The sequence below is a fragment of the Sinocyclocheilus anshuiensis genome, unplaced genomic scaffold, assembly GCF_001515605.1.
Source record: "Sinocyclocheilus anshuiensis isolate Anshui unplaced genomic scaffold, SAMN03320099.WGS_v1.1 scaffold1170, whole genome shotgun sequence".
Classification (NCBI taxonomy): Eukaryota; Metazoa; Chordata; class Actinopteri; order Cypriniformes; family Cyprinidae; genus Sinocyclocheilus; species Sinocyclocheilus anshuiensis.
Genome location: NW_015538055.1, coordinates 2,744,532 through 2,761,808, shown reverse-complemented (window position 1 = coordinate 2,761,808; position 17,277 = coordinate 2,744,532). Strand labels below are relative to the sequence as shown.

The window sequence follows — 17,277 nt, the reverse complement described above, 5'->3', positions numbered from 1 at the left end:
TGAAAGGTTTGGGAAAAATACAGATGCTACAAAAATTGGGCCACATCAGCTCTAATGGAAGAAACTGACATCTGTGGACACTTCAGAGCTTTACAGATTCGTCTTCTTTGGAAAGCTACAGAAAGCCACTAAACCCATGTGGCAAAAGCTATTTGGAAGAAAATTGGATCCACGAGACTAAAGCTGAACTCATTGGCTTGAAAGTAATTGTATTTGGCACAAACTAATTTTAGCACAACACCAAAGCAGCACCACCCCTACTGTTAAACATTGTGGTGCACATGTGATTTTCAGGAGAACCTGGAAAAGCTTGTTGCCATCAAGATAATACAGGCAAGTCCTTGAGAATATATATATATATATATATATATATAATAAATAAATCTTTTTTTTTTTTTTTAAAAAAAATTCTATTCTACTTCAAAATTTGTTACTTGCCATTTCTTTGTAATTATTTGTGAAATTTACTAGCAATTTCTGAGTGAAAATTATATTACCACTATTTTTTTCGGCGTAAATAATTTTCAGTAAATTTAATTTCTACACAGTTAAATGCCGTTTGAGATTAGCGGGAGATGACAGATTTTTTGTTTACTTTTTAAATTGTTTTTATTCCTGAACAAAGATTAAATCACACTATTTTATATTAAAAAAAAACCATCTATTTGATACTGTTTGTGCATTTCTTGCTGATTAACCTGACAAAGGTCATTGACAATGTTCATATCAGCTCATCTAACCAATGATTTTGAATTCCATTTGAATTTTTAAATCTATTAATTAGAAAAAAAAAATAGTAGTACCTTCTCACCTGGTTTCACCCTCTGCATTAAAGGATTTTAATTCAGTAAATAATTAAAAGGTTTACAGCAAATTAGAAGAAAGTAATGACAATTTATCACCAGTAGGGAGCAATGCAGATTTCTACAGCAACACAAACCATAATTGTGGTCACGTATCTTTGATCACAGTGTGTGTATATTAAATTCAATAAAAGGTTCTTCTATTCATAACACATTACAGGAGAATAACATGTGTAATCGAGAATAGTCCCATGAAAGCAAGACTAACAGCAGACAAAAACACTGTCTCAAGAGTAAAGCATGTTTTATCGCCTAAAACAATCTTGAAAGACAAAAGTTAAAAGACAAAAGCCTACTCTGTGTGAAGAGGCTGTAAATGCGGGTTTGGCTGTACTGCAGCAATGACGTTGACAGTCTAATCAGCCAAATTAAGAGGCAAAAGAAGCAGAGAGATGTAATCATTATTAGCATATAGCATAATTGCTGTGCTGTAGGGACTCTGCAGTAACTGTAATCCCTGGAGGACGTCACAGTGCACTGTTGAGACTGGTGAAAATGTTTGCCCACGCTCATGGCTTCAAAGCACACAGCACTAATTATGTCCTGAACAAAATCAACATTTATTACACCAAAACTGCTCACTGTAAGCAGGAGACTCCAGGGGGTCTTTATCAGAGCTGAGGAAATGTGGTTATGTCTGGATATGGTGCTCGCCAATCAGGCTTACACTGTGTAGTAATTCTGGAAAGAGAAAAGTTATATTTAATATTTAATTGCTTTAAAAAAAACTTTTGGTGCTACATTATGTATAAAATAAAGCAAGCAACATATACATAGATCCATATGTGTTTTTACCATAGTGGCATGAATAACAACATTCCATTGCATTCCGTGTGAAAGTTTAAGCAGAAGAAATCCCACTTCAGAAAATATATAGAATTCTTAGTGTCACACAATCCTGCCATATGATGCATAAGCTGCTTTGGGGTTTTTACAGAGTGAAACTGACCTAATCATTGTCACATGATTTTTCCTGTACAAAACAAACATTGAACTTTTCAGTATGATTTCATAGCTTTGGTTATGTTCATTTATAAATACACCTGCATTGCTCAATGTTAGTTCATGTTTATAATGCAAGTAATATTAACGTATACAACTTTAAATGTTAAAAAATAAATTAGATTATGTAGAAAATATAATCTAATACTACTAAAATTATTAGTTCATGTTAACTGCTGTATTAAAGGAATAGCTCACCCAAAAATCAACATTTGCTGAAAATGTACTCACCATCAGGTCATTCAAGAAGTAGATGAGTTTGTTTCTTTATCAGGAAATTTTTGACATCTCTTGTTCACCAGTGGATCCTCTTCAGTGAATGGGTGCCGTCAGAAGGAGAGTCCAAACAACGGATAAAAACATCACAATAATACACAAGCTGCGTGTTTACAATAACCAAATCCATCATTAAGACATTTTTAACTTCAAACCATTACTTCTGGCTACAATAGGAGTCCTCTATATAATATTGCTTTCTCTAGTAAAAAAGATAGTCTCGTCTGAATCAGGAGAGAAATATGCACAGATCAAGCACCATTTTACACGCAAAAAGTCCAAAACCGTTCTAAACAAATATGTGGGTTGATTTTGATGTGAGTACAACAGGAAATTAACTTTTTCAATGAATGAAGCGTCTTTGTGGATTATGGCCTCATATTTTGGACAAAAGCTACAGTTTAAAGTTAAAACATTTAGATGGATTAGTTTCTTACAAACACACAGCTTTTTGCTTCACAAGACATTAATTGATGGACTAGAGTCGTGTGGATTACTTGTGGATTATTGTGATGTTTTTATCAAGCTGTTTAAACTCTTATTCTGACAGCACCCATTCACTGCAGAGGATCCACTGGTGATCAAGTGATGTGAATTTCTCTAAAACTGTTCAGATGAAGAAACAAACTCATCTACGTCTTGGATTTTGTCAGGATTCTGAGAACAGCTGAACATAGCATATATGGTCATACGTAGGAAAGCTATGTTTTTAAAATAATGCTAAACTGACATTATCAATAGTTTGAGGTTACAGTTTACCGTAGAATTATCTAGAATGAACTGTGTCCCTTGTGAAGATACTTTTCTTTTTCACATTTAGCAGCTGCATCCTCTCCAGTAAGGGGAAAGTATACTGCAGGCACTGTGTACACTGTGGGGCGTCTGACAGAACATCATGTCAGAAGTCTCTTTCCCTTAATTGTATCAGTGTGCGAGTGTGTGCATGTGTGTGGCGCTAATCAAGTCATGTTCACCACGTGTAACATCCTCAAAGGAAATGAGTCACTGCTAATGAAGACCTGTTAACATGGCAGGATGTTGCAGAAACAGAGGATCAGAGTCATTACGTAAAACTGACTGATAGGGATGTTTTCCCCCTTTTTGTCTGTCATTTAGAAAATAGAGTTAAAAATTGTGTTATGGCTACAGATGTTTATGGTCAGTTATTTTGGTGTTTCTGTGTCTATCACTGGTTATTGTGAGAGTGTCAGATTGTAGGAAATGTGTGTTTATACATGGAGCGCAAATGACACTGTAAAAAAATGAAATGAAACAACTGTTCAGTGTTTTTCTGTGTAAGCTCAGGTCAGTTAAATAATATTAACAGGCACAACTTTTGATTTTAATAGTGTATTAGTAAATGTCGAAATTAACATTAAGATTAATAAATGCTTTAGAACTATTTTTCATTGTTAGTTCATGTTTACTGATGTAGTTACATTTACATTACATTTAGTAGACGCTTTTATCCAAAGCAACTTACAAATGAGGACAATGGGAGGAATCTAAATCAACAAGAGCAATGATATACAAGTGCTATAACAAGCCTCAGTTAGCTTAACGCAGTACACGTAGCAAGGGTTTTTTAAATAATATAATAAATAAAAAGAAAACAGAGAATAGAAAAAGAATAGAGCAAGCTAGTGTTAGAGGTCTTTTTTGCTTTTGTTAATTGAATAATAAATGAAAAGAAAACAGATAGAATACAAAAAGATTAGAAAGCAAGTGATAGTTTTTTTTAAGAAAACAAGCAGCAAATGAATAGAGTGCAAGCCTTTTATTTATTTTTTAAAGTGTTTTTTATAAGAATAGAATTAGAATAGAGTGCTAAATAATGTTAACAAATGTAAACGAACAAAATGTCTTACTAATGTAATAAAAATATGCCATTTAATTACTAAAATCAATATAATACTTTTATATAATGTCCACAAAATAAACATAAAATAAAATAATAAATAAATAAATGTGTTGGATGAAAATAAATTGATTTAGATATGCAGTATCAAGTAAAAAGTTAAGTTTTACTATGCTTAAAAACATAAACAATTTTATAATATCTGTAGTGTCACATTTCTGTATTAATGAAAGAGAATTACTGCCTAATTAATCCAATCTTTAGGCTGTCGTTCCATCCTGACGGATGACAGCCGTGACAGCTAAGTGGAATCCCGGAAAATAAACCATGGAACTTTGACCAATGAGTCCAAACAGTTTACTCGCACGTGACTTGTATTAACAAATTTGGTCCGTTTACAAACTAAGCGAACCGCACCAAGAATAAAAAGCAACATTGTAATAATTGTAATAATCCCGGTTTCGGAACAAAGCAATCGATCTACAGGTGTGAAAGCACCCTTAGTCACATTATATAGGCCCTTGATAAACAAATCCATTCTCATGAGATGTAATGAAGCCAAAAATTCAACTTCCTTAAGTGTTATCAGATGAGAGACTAGATGAGAATGCAAACTGGAAGTCATGCAGTCATGAAGATTATTTACATGACAGATCATTTACAAATGGTGTGCTTATTTACACAGGCCATGTGACCAAATCGCAATGGACAGGATTTCCTCCCTGGGACAAGGCAGATTTAGATAACTTGCCCTAAAGTGCTAATGCAATTTAACATTCTGATATGATTTTGAAGCTCTGAATCCAGGTAGGCTGGACTGACCTTAGAACAGCATTTAGGGGAAGTGTGTATCCGACAGAGCAAGATTCCTCCCTTAATTGTATCAGAGTGTGCGAGTGTGTGCATGTGTGTGGCGCTAATCAAGTCATGTTCACCACGTGTAACATCCTCAAAGGAAATGAGTCACTGCTAATGAAGACCTGTTAACATGGCAGGATGTTGCAGAAACAGAGGATCAGAGTCATTACGTAAAACTGACTGATAGGGATGTTTTCCCCCTTTTTGTCTGTCATTTAGAAAATAGAGTTAAAAATTGTGTTATGGCTACAGATGTTTATGGTCAGTTATTTTGGTGTTTCTGTGTCTATCACTGGTTATTGTGAGAGTGTCAGATTGTAGGAAATGTGTGTTTATACATGGAGCGCAAATGACACTGTAAAAAAATGAAATGAAACAACTGTTCAGTGTTTTTCTGTGTAAGCTCAGGTCAGTTAAATAATATTAACAGGCACAACTTTTGATTTTAATAGTGTATTAGTAAATGTCGAAATTAACATTAAGATTAATAAATGCTTTAGAACTATTTTTCATTGTTAGTTCATGTTTACTGATGTAGTTACATTTACATTACATTTAGTAGACGCTTTTATCCAAAGCAACTTACAAATGAGGACAATGGGAGGAATCTAAATCAACAAGAGCAATGATATACAAGTGCTATAACAAGCCTCAGTTAGCTTAACGCAGTACACGTAGCAAGGGTTTTTTAAATAATATAATAAATAAAAAGAAAACAGAGAATAGAAAAAGAATAGAGCAAGCTAGTGTTAGAGGTCTTTTTTGCTTTTGTTAATTGAATAATAAATGAAAAGAAAACAGATAGAATACAAAAAGATTAGAAAGCAAGTGATAGTTTTTTTTAAGAAAACAAGCAGCAAATGAATAGAGTGCAAGCCTTTTATTTATTTTTTAAAGTGTTTTTTATAAGAATAGAATTAGAATAGAGTGCTAAATAATGTTAACAAATGTAAACGAACAAAATGTCTTACTAATGTAATAAAAATATGCCATTTAATTACTAAAATCAATATAATACTTTTATATAATGTCCACAAAATAAACATAAAATAAAATAATAAATAAATAAATGTGTTGGATGAAAATAAATTGATTTAGATATGCAGTATCAAGTAAAAAGTTAAGTTTTACTATGCTTAAAAACATAAACAATTTTATAATATCTGTAGTGTCACATTTCTGTATTAATGAAAGAGAATTACTGCCTAATTAATCCAATCTTTAGGCTGTCGTTCCATCCTGACGGATGACAGCCGTGACAGCTAAGTGGAATCCCGGAAAATAAACCATGGAACTTTGACCAATGAGTCCAAACAGTTTACTCGCACGTGACTTGTATTAACAAATTTGGTCCGTTTACAAACTAAGCGAACCGCACCAAGAATAAAAAGCAACATTGTAATAATTGTAATAATCCCGGTTTCGGAACAAAGCAATCGATCTACAGGTGTGAAAGCACCCTTAGTCACATTATATAGGCCCTTGATAAACAAATCCATTCTCATGAGATGTAATGAAGCCAAAAATTCAACTTCCTTAAGTGTTATCAGATGAGAGACTAGATGAGAATGCAAACTGGAAGTCATGCAGTCATGAAGATTATTTACATGACAGATCATTTACAAATGGTGTGCTTATTTACACAGGCCATGTGACCAAATCGCAATGGACAGGATTTCCTCCCTGGGACAAGGCAGATTTAGATAACTTGCCCTAAAGTGCTAATGCAATTTAACATTCTGATATGATTTTGAAGCTCTGAATCCAGGTAGGCTGGACTGACCTTAGAACAGCATTTAGGGGAAGTGTGTATCCGACAGAGCAAGATTCCTGTTATCCATGTGATCGCTGTTTATTCTTCACTTACAGAGTTGCTGATAACACAGTCTTGTTCGGAACACCTCAGATTTCCTCAGAAGGAAGCACCTGCACCCTGTGGAAAAAAAGGTTTTGCCACAGCACACAGAAAATCACAATATTGCCCTCATCACCGAGTCCCCCAAAGGACTCTTGGATTTTGCTTGCACAGGCAAGTGAGCTCAAGTAGCTCACAGCTCCAGAGGTGAGAACAGCAGTCTGTTCCTCAGGGCTGGAAAAGGCCTGCAAACAGCTGCGCTTTAGAAAGTGAGAGAGAAAACATTGTTGTGCTTTAAGTGGTCTAGTTAGAAGGTAAACATGATATACCCTTTGAGAATAGTATACAGAACAAAGATACGCTGCACTTTTGGCTTGGATGACTGAGTTCCTGCCTTTCCTGTTGCATGTTTATCTCACAAGTACATGTATACACGCTACTGAAGGCAGACAAGACCTGTGTTATGACTTTATACAGATATCTTTATTAAAATTTTATGATAAAGCTACATTATTCATGCAAAAATAAAAAAATTCTGTCAATTACTCACCCTCATGTCATTCATGCCATGGTTTCTGGAGAATATCCAATGTTTTTCCAATGTATTGAAAGTGAAAGGGGACTGGGGCTATGAAACTCCAACATAACAAAAAATAAATAGAAAAATAATAATAAAAATCACAAACGCACATCTGATACTTTGAAGTCTTCTTAAGCAACTTCAGAAAATGTAAGTTACAAAGAGATTTAAAAACACACACAATACCATTCACAACAGTCACAAATTTCACCCATGATTTTTTTTTTTTAGATTAATACTTTTATTCAGCAAGGATGCATAAACTGATTAAAAGTGACCGTAAAGACATGCCACAATATATTTACGTTTCTAGATTTCTATTAATCAAAGAATACTGAAGATGTATCACAGTTTCCACAAAAATATTAAGCAGCCCAACTGTTTTCAACGTCGATAATAATAATAATAAATATATATATATATATAAATATAAATGTTGAGCACGTAATCAGCATATTTCTGACGGGTTATGTGACGGTGAAGGCTGGAGGCTGAAAATTCAGCTTTGCCATCACAGAAATAAATTACATTATATTTAAAATATATTAAACTAGAAAGCATTTAAAACAATATTTTAAACTGTAATAATACTTCACAGCATTACTGTTTTTACTATATTTTAATCAAATAAATGCAGCCTTGATAAAAGACTTCTTTCAAAAACATTCAAATATCTTATTGACCACAAACATTTGAGTGCATATATTTTATTATTATTATTATTTATTTTAAATCCACATGGTGTTCTACAAAGAAAGTGAGTAATCCATCTATTGAACTAATAAACAACATTTGTAGTTTGTGATTGGACAGACTGGTGAAAATGGGGTGTAATCTCATCATGACATTCACTTGAATGTTATCTCAGATGAAGAGATTGTACAGGTATCCAAACCCCTTTGATACACAAACCTGTGGACTGTTTTGGGACTGTTGTGTGAAATGATTTAAAGTTGATTGTGTAGTTGTCAGCAAGTTTCTGCATGCATGCTGACTCATTCTTAAAGTAAATTTCTATTGCAATATATTGTACAATACTTGGTATTGCTGAGATTTGTTGAGACCTGTCTACTGAGCAGTCTTATTAACCAACAGAAAAAAATATCAGTTTACTCTTAGTTCTTTGCACTTTAAAAACATTGCCACATTGTGGAAGTAAGGCTATATGCACATCTGATTTCCATGGGAAAAGTTCTATGTCATTCCTTTGATAGCATGCTTATTTTTTTCAACTAAACTTTTGACTTCTTTTGAACTAAAGGTCCATAAATATACTGTATTTTCAAAGGCTGTGTCACTTATCAGCTAAACTAATTTGAGCAAGGCATTCTACATAAACAGCGAGGAGGAAAAAGAAGGGGGGGAATGCACACCACAAAAAGCACATTCCTCTGAAGAATAGTCTGACTGGAGCGAGATGTTCTTTTACTCACAGGAGGCTCTGTTTGCTCAACTATTCTTTCCTTAATGTGCACAAATACTTTACTCATACTACAACTTCAATTCATCATTTAAATGCTTTTCAGCAATTATGTGGCATGACAGATTGAGTAACTCACAGTCAAGAACCAACTATTATTATCTAGAAACAAAGACAAATGCAGCAGAGGTGTGCAATGCATAAACAACTACTGCAAAGAAAAACTTCTTTACTTCCTTTCTTCAATGGATATATGGAAATACTGTAAATACAGGAAACCACTACCCTTACTGAGTGAGACATTTCAGAGAATGGACATTTCATGTTGTAAGTGTTTATGCCAGTATGAAAAGGGACTGAGGCTGTCAAGCTCACACACAAAAAAAGAAGCTATAAATTGTCTTCTGAAGTCATACAATTTACGTTATTTAATGAAAAAATTGCCTTTCAATTCAAATTCAAATAAAAAAATATATAATAATTACAAATACACTACTGTTCAAAAACTTAGGGTTAGTAGGATATTTTTACAGTAGTTACGGGCAGTGTTGGGGAAAGTTACTTTTAAAAGTAATGCATTAATTACGTAACTTGCATTACTTGTAATGAGTTACCCCCAACACTGGTTACGGGATATTATATATTTTTAAAGAAATGAATACTTTAATACTTTTATATAGCATGGATGCATTAAATTGATCAAAAGAGACAGCAAAGACTTTTCCATTGTTATGAATTTCAACATTGATATTTCAAATAAACGCTGCTCTCTTAAACTTTCTATTCATCAAAGACTCCACACAAAAATAAATAAAAAAATAAGCAGCACAACATTACTTATAACAAGACATGTTTCAGCAAATCAGCACATTAGGATGATTTCTGAAGGTGCACCACAGGAATAAATTGCATTTTAAAATATATTAAAACAGAAAACATTCATTTTAAATTACAATAATACTTTGCTGTCCCGTTTTTATATCTAATAAATGCAGCCAGGTTGAGCATAAGCTTTCAAAAACAAAAACAAAAGAATCTTACTGACACCAAAATTCGAAGAGTTTCTAGCCAGATAAATATTTCCAAGCAATTATATAGCTTGGGGGAAAAATACAAATAAATAACTTAAGATATACAATTAAAATTCACAAGATGTTTCAACTAATTTTCATGACTTTCACAGGATCAGAAATCACAATTTAAAAAATGTTTCCATGACCGTGGGAACTCAGTTACCAATGATTCTTAGAGACAAGCACCAGCTAGTTTCTCAATACAGTAATTTATTGCGGAGGCTGGATCAGACATGGCTGGACCAACAAGCATCAGGATGAATACAGTCCTTATGACAACTAAACCCATAGGGATTAAACGCAATCTGTATTTACCACGCTTTGCATTGATCACATTATCTATGGCAGCACACTGATATAAACCAGACTTTTGTGTTTACAGAACACAATGTTTACTTGGTTCTAAAAGACCAAAACATTACTTATTTAGCCCATAAAGTCTCCTAATCTAATAATGTTTGTCAGAATGAACACTTGACGAGGTCTAATGAGTGCAGCACCCATTTGTACCCACTGAGAAATTATTTTTCAGACAAAAGGACAGAGAAAAACAGCTACTAGACCCCCCCATCTACCCTGACCTCATCCTTCAAGCTGGAATGAGATGAGAGCAGAACTGAACAAAAGCAGTCTGCCAACACACTGTCATCAGATACAGACTCAGGGGAGTGAGGAGAACCTGCATCGAGAGCCAGGTCGCTACACCTCTCTCTTTCCCACACAATCTCATAGACTGCACTGCAGGGGTTCTGAGATAACTGAACACAAGCTCATAGTTTTCCTTGAAAAAATGTCTAAAACTGATTTTAACCAGTGGAAGTACCAACAATTGGTTAAAAGCAAGAAAAAGCATTGTGAATTTCTAGAAAACTGCCATGTATCAAAACAAAAACTTTCTGTTACATTGTATTCTTTTACAAGCAGTGCAGAGAAAAGAAGTTTGTTCTCTCTAAAGAAAAGGTTGCAGAAAAATAGATTTTGCATAAAGTCTGCACTGTGAACCTAGTATGGAAGCTTGTTACCGCCATGGGATTTTTATTAAAGGTAATTATAACTTCTCACAATTTTACATTTTTCATCTCACAATTATAACTTTTTCCTCGAAATTGTGATAAATTCAGAATTGTTACATTTAATCTTATAGAATTGCAATCCATAAACTCACAATTGCAAGACATAAATGCAGAATTGCAAGATTAGACTCCCAATTCTGAGAAGAAAAAGTCAGAATTGTGAGACATAAACTTGCAATCACTAGAAAAAAAAAGTTAGAATTGCGACATAAAAAGTCGTAATTACCTTTTATTTTTATTTTGTTGTAAAAAAAAAAAAAAACAGTTGCGAGAACTTCTGAGAAAAAGTTGGAATTGCGAGATGAAACCTCAAAATTCTAGAAAAAAGTCAGAATTGTGATGAAAAAAAGTCAGGATTGTGAGATAAAAAGTGTGATACTGACTTGTAGTTCATTATCAGTCTAGTGAAAGTGTGGGAAAGGAAACTGCACAGCAGATTTTTTCCAGTCTGTCACCATCCCAGCTCAGCATTACTGACATCAATGGAACGGGGAGGGAAGAGTCCCAGTCGCTCTGGATTTACGAGGCAGGACTGGAATTTAGAGGAGCATGTGATACACAGCAGATAAATCCTCCAGTTGAGCTCCTTCAGTGTTTCCGATGCCTGCAAAGGTGGATGCATCATAGGTGAAGTGTCATTTCTAATCTGATAACAGACAGAGGGGCCCAGAGGGGTAATGTATGATGCATTTGCTTTTTATTCTCACCTTAGTATTACTAAACCAAAGAAGAATGTGGTGGTACAAGGCTCCAAGCACTGTTTTTTAAAGGAATGTGTTAAAGGGATAGTTCAACCAAAAACAACTTATTTGTCATTTACTCACCAACCTGTATGACTTACTTCTGTGAAACACGAATATGTGAAACACAAAAGACTAAACAATTACAATGAATAGGGACTAAATCATTAATCCTCCAAAAGTGCCACAAAGGCACCATAAAGATATCAGAAAAGCAATCCATATAACTTGTGCTGTGCATTATACATTTTCTAATGGCATATAATTAGGAATGCACCAATATTAAATTCTGCACCATACTAATAAGCTAATAATTATTTTAATATTATGGACAATAATCGCTAAATCTATATGAAAAATCTTTACCAAAATTTTTAATACCCAAAAAAATATATAAAACAAAAACTAAAATCAATCAATTTAAGCACCACAACATTATAATGTACAGCATGAAAAATTGATATTCCAATTGATTTGCTGAAGATTACATTTAACAACGTTATTACATTTTAGTGTTTTTAAAGATAAACTTGAAGTGAGCATTAGATGACTTCAAATATAATCTAAATGTAAACTAAAGAGCATGCACAATTAAATATCCAATAAAAATCTTGACCGTTAACTGATATGATACTGATATTGTGCATCCCTATAGTTTTGTGCAAAAAAAAGAATGAAATTCAAGTCATTACTCAGGAAACAACATGAACATAAAATAATGTAAATAGGTTTTCATTCACAGGTTTTTCATTGCTGGGTGAGCTATTCCTTTAACACCTTAATACCTGACCCTAAAATGACACAAGATTTGGCAGACGTACTGTATACGTGTTAAAATATTACATATGGCAATTTTGGAATAAACACAGAAAGCCCTTTTATTGCAAATAAAAATTCTAAATAAAACCTTCAACACAAATCACCTTGCAGTGTAATAAAAAATCTTTATATTAGGTTTATATATTTTTTAAGTCTATGACAGATAGTAAACAACTAGAGTAGTAAACAAGAAAGTAAACAACTAAAGTGCTTGTCGGTTCGAACCAACTCTGGGCACATAAAAATGACAGTTTGCAACAATCAACTTGTATTGTCCTTTTTTCCCCTTGTATATAATACATTTACGGTCTACTTTTTCTTTTTTTGCTGTTTGAGCATCTTTCTTCGTTTTAGGATCATGTCATGAAGTCTTTCGAGTCCCTCTTTGAGACCGTCACCAATGATGGCGCAGGTGGACTGCAGGTGCCACGGCGTAGAGGGTCCCAGTTCATTGAGTGCCAGCATGGTCTCTATCTGTGACAGTGACAGAGCCTGTCTCAAGTCCTGCTTGTTAGCAATAATCAACACAGGCACTCCTTGATTTTCAGAGGATCTGGCGATTTTGTAAAGCTCAGTCTTCGCCTCTTCCATTCTCTCCGCATCCAAAGAGTCCACAACAAACACTATGCCATCTGTGCCGCGTGTGTAGGACTTCCAAAGAGGGCGCAGTTTCTCCTGGCCGCCAACGTCCCAAAAGTGAACCGTCACTGTTTGCGAGTCCCCAACAGGTACTCTGACTTTCTCTGCATTGAAACCTTTGGTGGGGACAGTGTTGACAAACTCATTGAACTGCAGACGGTAGAGGACCGTCGTTTTGCCTGCAAAGTCCAGACCCAGAATAGCGATGTGAAGAGAATTACAGAACGGAAGACTGGATAGAAAGTTGGGTTGCTCTGATATTCCGTTCCCCATTTCTCTCAGGAGTATAAGAACAATATGAGTTTAGGATGATGTTCCATAGGTCCAAAATACCAGATGCACATCCAGTGCTTGCCTAGAAGTTCATACATAGAAATATGGTGGTTTTTAAATGGCTTTTGAATGATCTAATACAATCTGCCTGGCTGCAAAACCACAATTCATTATTTGTGAGGGTCTGTTTTAAAAACATACCACTTTACATGCCAAACAAAACGAGACTTTCAGGTAAAGCGGGTTATTTTTAAGAACTTCACTGATAGATTATGATCATTAATCATACTGTTATGAGCTTTCATACACCATATCATACAACAGTTACAGCTTTTAAGGTCAACTTATCATCGATCTAATACAGGGCTGTCCAAACTCGGTCCTGGAGGGCCGGTGTCCTGCAGAGTTTAGCTCCAACTTGCCTCAACACACCTGACTGGAAGTTTCTATGCCTAGTAAGAGCTTGATTAGCTGGTTCAGGTGTGTTTAATTAGGGTTAGAGCTAAACTCTGCAGGACACCGGCCCTCCAGGACCGAGTTTGGACAGCCCTGATCTAATAGATGAAGAATGGACTACCAGCTGGTGGGGCTGAGACTAACTTAGATAGATCTTGATCAAGCTGGTTAGAGCTAGAAAACTACTAGTTTACACCCCTAAATAACCAGCTACAATGTTCCAAAAACCAGCCTGACCACCTTAAGCTCATATGATATGGCTTGCAGTAGTAACTAAATTCCAACGTTTACCATTTTTCATTGCAATATAAAGACATTTTGTAATATTTTAATACCATATTTTTAACCTTTTGTTTTTTTTTATATTCAGCCCCACTTTATCTGAAAGGAATTTAAAAGCAGTGCCTAAATATGTACATTAATAAATTCCTATATATTTACAGTACATTTAAGAGGGTATAGAAACATTAAAAACTCAAAGTCTCAGAATATATGATATAGAATCTCGCACATTTCATAGTTTGGCATAAATGAAACGTGGCATTCACCCCAATCGCGCATATAAGGAATATAAAAATTATATTAATTTGAATAGGAGTCTGTAAACCCACAGGAACAAACCGCTCAGAAATGAAGCTTATCTCAATTATGCAATATTTCCTAGGAACAGATCAATAGGGTGGTCTAACAATAAAAGTGAGCGCGATAACAGTTCTGCTGACGCCATGAGGGCATTTCTCCGGAAGTCACTCGCGTCCACCTGTCGAATCGAAACTGTTCTGAATTAACCCAAAGTCCATGTAGACATCATATTTCTCCAACCTAAACACTTACTATATCCGTATATTGTGAAAGTATAAACTTAATCTATGTGACAACATCTTAAGAGAAAATACGTGGATGTTTAAAGCACATGAACTGCAGCTCGCGTTTTGGGCCAACATGAATTAATCATGACGCGCAGACAAAACTTGCTTACAGAGGAGCCTATGTTCCTTATTGTTAGTTAAACGGTTTAAAACTAAACTCTTACCACAGTCGCCCATTTAACTTACCGTTCAGACTTCATACTTCGCTATTCAACATTGACGCCCTCGCTCTGCTCCGCGCGCTACTGACCGACCCCCAGCGCGCAGCAGCAGCTCATTTGTTTACCTTTAAAATGATTGGTCAACGGAGGTCATGCGCCCATAATATATGCAAAGAGATACAAAATAAGAAAGCTACAAAATTGCTGCATTTATTACGTCTTTGTTGTTTGTATTTCTCAAGATATAGGCTATTATTCATTTATTTATTAATTAATTAATTTAAAAACAAAATGTAATTAATCTTTCTAACATTTTGTTTGTATTGTTCTGTAAGTTTTGACAGTTTATCTAAGAAAAGAAAAGACAAAACAACAACAACAACAACAAAAAAGCAAGAAAAGTGTGTAATGATGTTTACGATAAAGTGGGGTTCTCCATAAAACAGCAGGACTCATTAGACAAAACAGAAAATTGATGTTTAAACTAGCTTTATCTGCACCCCACAACACAAAATTCTTTCTTTTGTCTTAAAACAGATTAATTTCCTCCAGGAGTTGGTCAACTTTTCTTCAGCTCGGTCCATTAAGGCACTATATACTCCTCTTCTGCGGCGATGCCTCTATAACACAGGAAGTCAAATATTTCCAAAAAGGTTAATAAATTGTCTGTTCAGTAAGATAAATATGAGTGTTCACTCCGTTCTCACTGTATAATAAGCAGATTTTGGAGGCCATGGCGTCTTTGGTAGTACGAGCCTTGCGTCCCATTTAAGCTCTGCTGGTTTGAAAGTATCCATTTTGCTTACTGTGTGTCTATGAGAAGGGCTCAGGTTAGGATGGCTGTCAGTAACTGTGGAGACATTGAAATAAAATGCAATCAAGCCACAAAGTATTTGACCTTTGTTAATGGATTTTATGACTGTTAGAGAAGTACTAAAATATTGATTACAGTGGTAAGACATTTACTTATTTTAGAATTTAAGATCAAGTAGCCAGGATCCTTTTCTAAAAAAGTCACCATATCTGGCATTCCCTCAGCACACTGCAATCGCATTAAGAGTGTTTAAATGTCTTATAAAGACTGTCATCTAGTGTTGATGTAGTGCAATGCAGATAATGTGAGCCATAATCTTAGAACAAATTTACAGGTCTGAAGTTATGAAGTTTTGGATCTTTGTAAGGCCCAACTGGATACATCCCCTCTCTCACAAACAACAATTTTGACTCTAGTGAGTCTGGTGGTTTGTAGAACGTGATAAATGTTCTTGTTTTACATCCCTTTTGCTCAAGTCCAGGCAATACCGAAGGAGTAACATCATTAATCTTTTCCAAAATAAAATATTTTTCTTCCACACTATTATTTGATTTAACCAGGTGAATGTTTTTGCCCTTGATCTGTGGCAAACCCAAAGATCTGTACAGTTTTGGGGTAAAGTCAGGGGCTTTTATGCTCCATGGATCAACGGGAACTACTGGGTGTGGGGGGACAAGTCCACAACTCCTGCTTGAGATCAAGTTTTGACTCACAGAAAAGAGCAGCTTTCTTCTGAGGTCAACAGACATGGGAGTTTCCAAAGGCTCAGGAAGATTCATTGTGAATCAGCCACATCTTTATGTTCAGAGCAATAATCTGAGACCAAACCACACACAAGTTGTTGATTAAACAATGATTATTGGAGTACGTTTTACAAGAAAATAGTATTTCAGTCTTTCTACTTTAAAATTTCACATTTAATTCAGTGTGTTACTTGCAGATTCTTTGTAATTATTTTAGAAATTTACTAGCAATTTCTGATTGATTATTGTTATTATACAATTTTTTTAGTGATATGTACGATACATCAAATTGTTACACAATCTTTAAATTAGCAACCTCATAAATTCCATTTCATCTTAATAAATAATCTATATAAATGTATTACATATGCAAAAGTAGGCGTAAGATTTGATTTAGGTGATAGACTAAATTATATAACATATTATTTTAATAATAAGACATAATACAACAACAAAATTAAGAAAAAATAACAAACAATTAAAACAATTTAAAGGAAAGAATTCTTAAAATCACTTACTTTTCTTACAGCAGAGGCTGTCATTCAGCCATGACAAAGTAGACAGTAAAGAGTTCAAATTGCTGTGTTTGATTAAATTTTGTTTAAAGCCAGCTCAGCATGGAGCACTGGATACAACAAGGTTGCCAAGCAGCAAGAGTTTCAAGTTCTCATTCAGAGACTCTGCATGTGCTGGACAGAGCACAGTGGGGACATTGTTGAGGATACAAAGAGACGTCTTAGCAACCATCAAACTATGAATTAAAGTCACTTTAAGTATGAAATACTTTGCGGAACATTTTATAGCAAGAAATACCTATGAGACATATCTTCAGTTATTTTAATTAACAGAAAATAATCCTGACCGTAAAAATGTCTGTGTGTGTGTGTGTGTGGGGGGGGGGGGCT

The 17,277-nt window shown here is 34.6% G+C and overlaps 2 protein-coding genes across 2 annotated transcripts; both read right to left on the bottom strand.

Moving 5' to 3' along the window:
- Positions 1–12,204: 12,204 nt before the first annotated feature.
- Positions 12,205–14,932, bottom strand: LOC107683450 (ADP-ribosylation factor-like protein 4A). Its single transcript, XM_016479504.1, has 2 exons — positions 14,841–14,932; positions 12,205–13,411 (listed from the first exon to the last, which is right to left on the bottom strand). Exon 2 carries the CDS (start codon positions 13,327–13,329, stop codon positions 12,727–12,729), a length of 603 nt encoding a protein of 200 aa, XP_016334990.1. The 5' UTR covers positions 13,330–13,411; positions 14,841–14,932; the 3' UTR covers positions 12,205–12,726.
- Positions 14,933–15,294: 362 nt separating this feature from the next.
- Positions 15,295–16,414, bottom strand: LOC107683422 (uncharacterized). The gene is made up of 4 exons (XM_016479475.1): positions 15,962–16,414; positions 15,756–15,857; positions 15,523–15,657; positions 15,295–15,435 (listed from the first exon to the last, which is right to left on the bottom strand). Exons 1-4 carry the CDS (start codon positions 16,406–16,408, stop codon positions 15,295–15,297), a joined length of 825 nt encoding a protein of 274 aa, XP_016334961.1. The 5' UTR covers positions 16,409–16,414.
- Between the last annotated feature and the right edge of the window lie 863 nt (positions 16,415–17,277).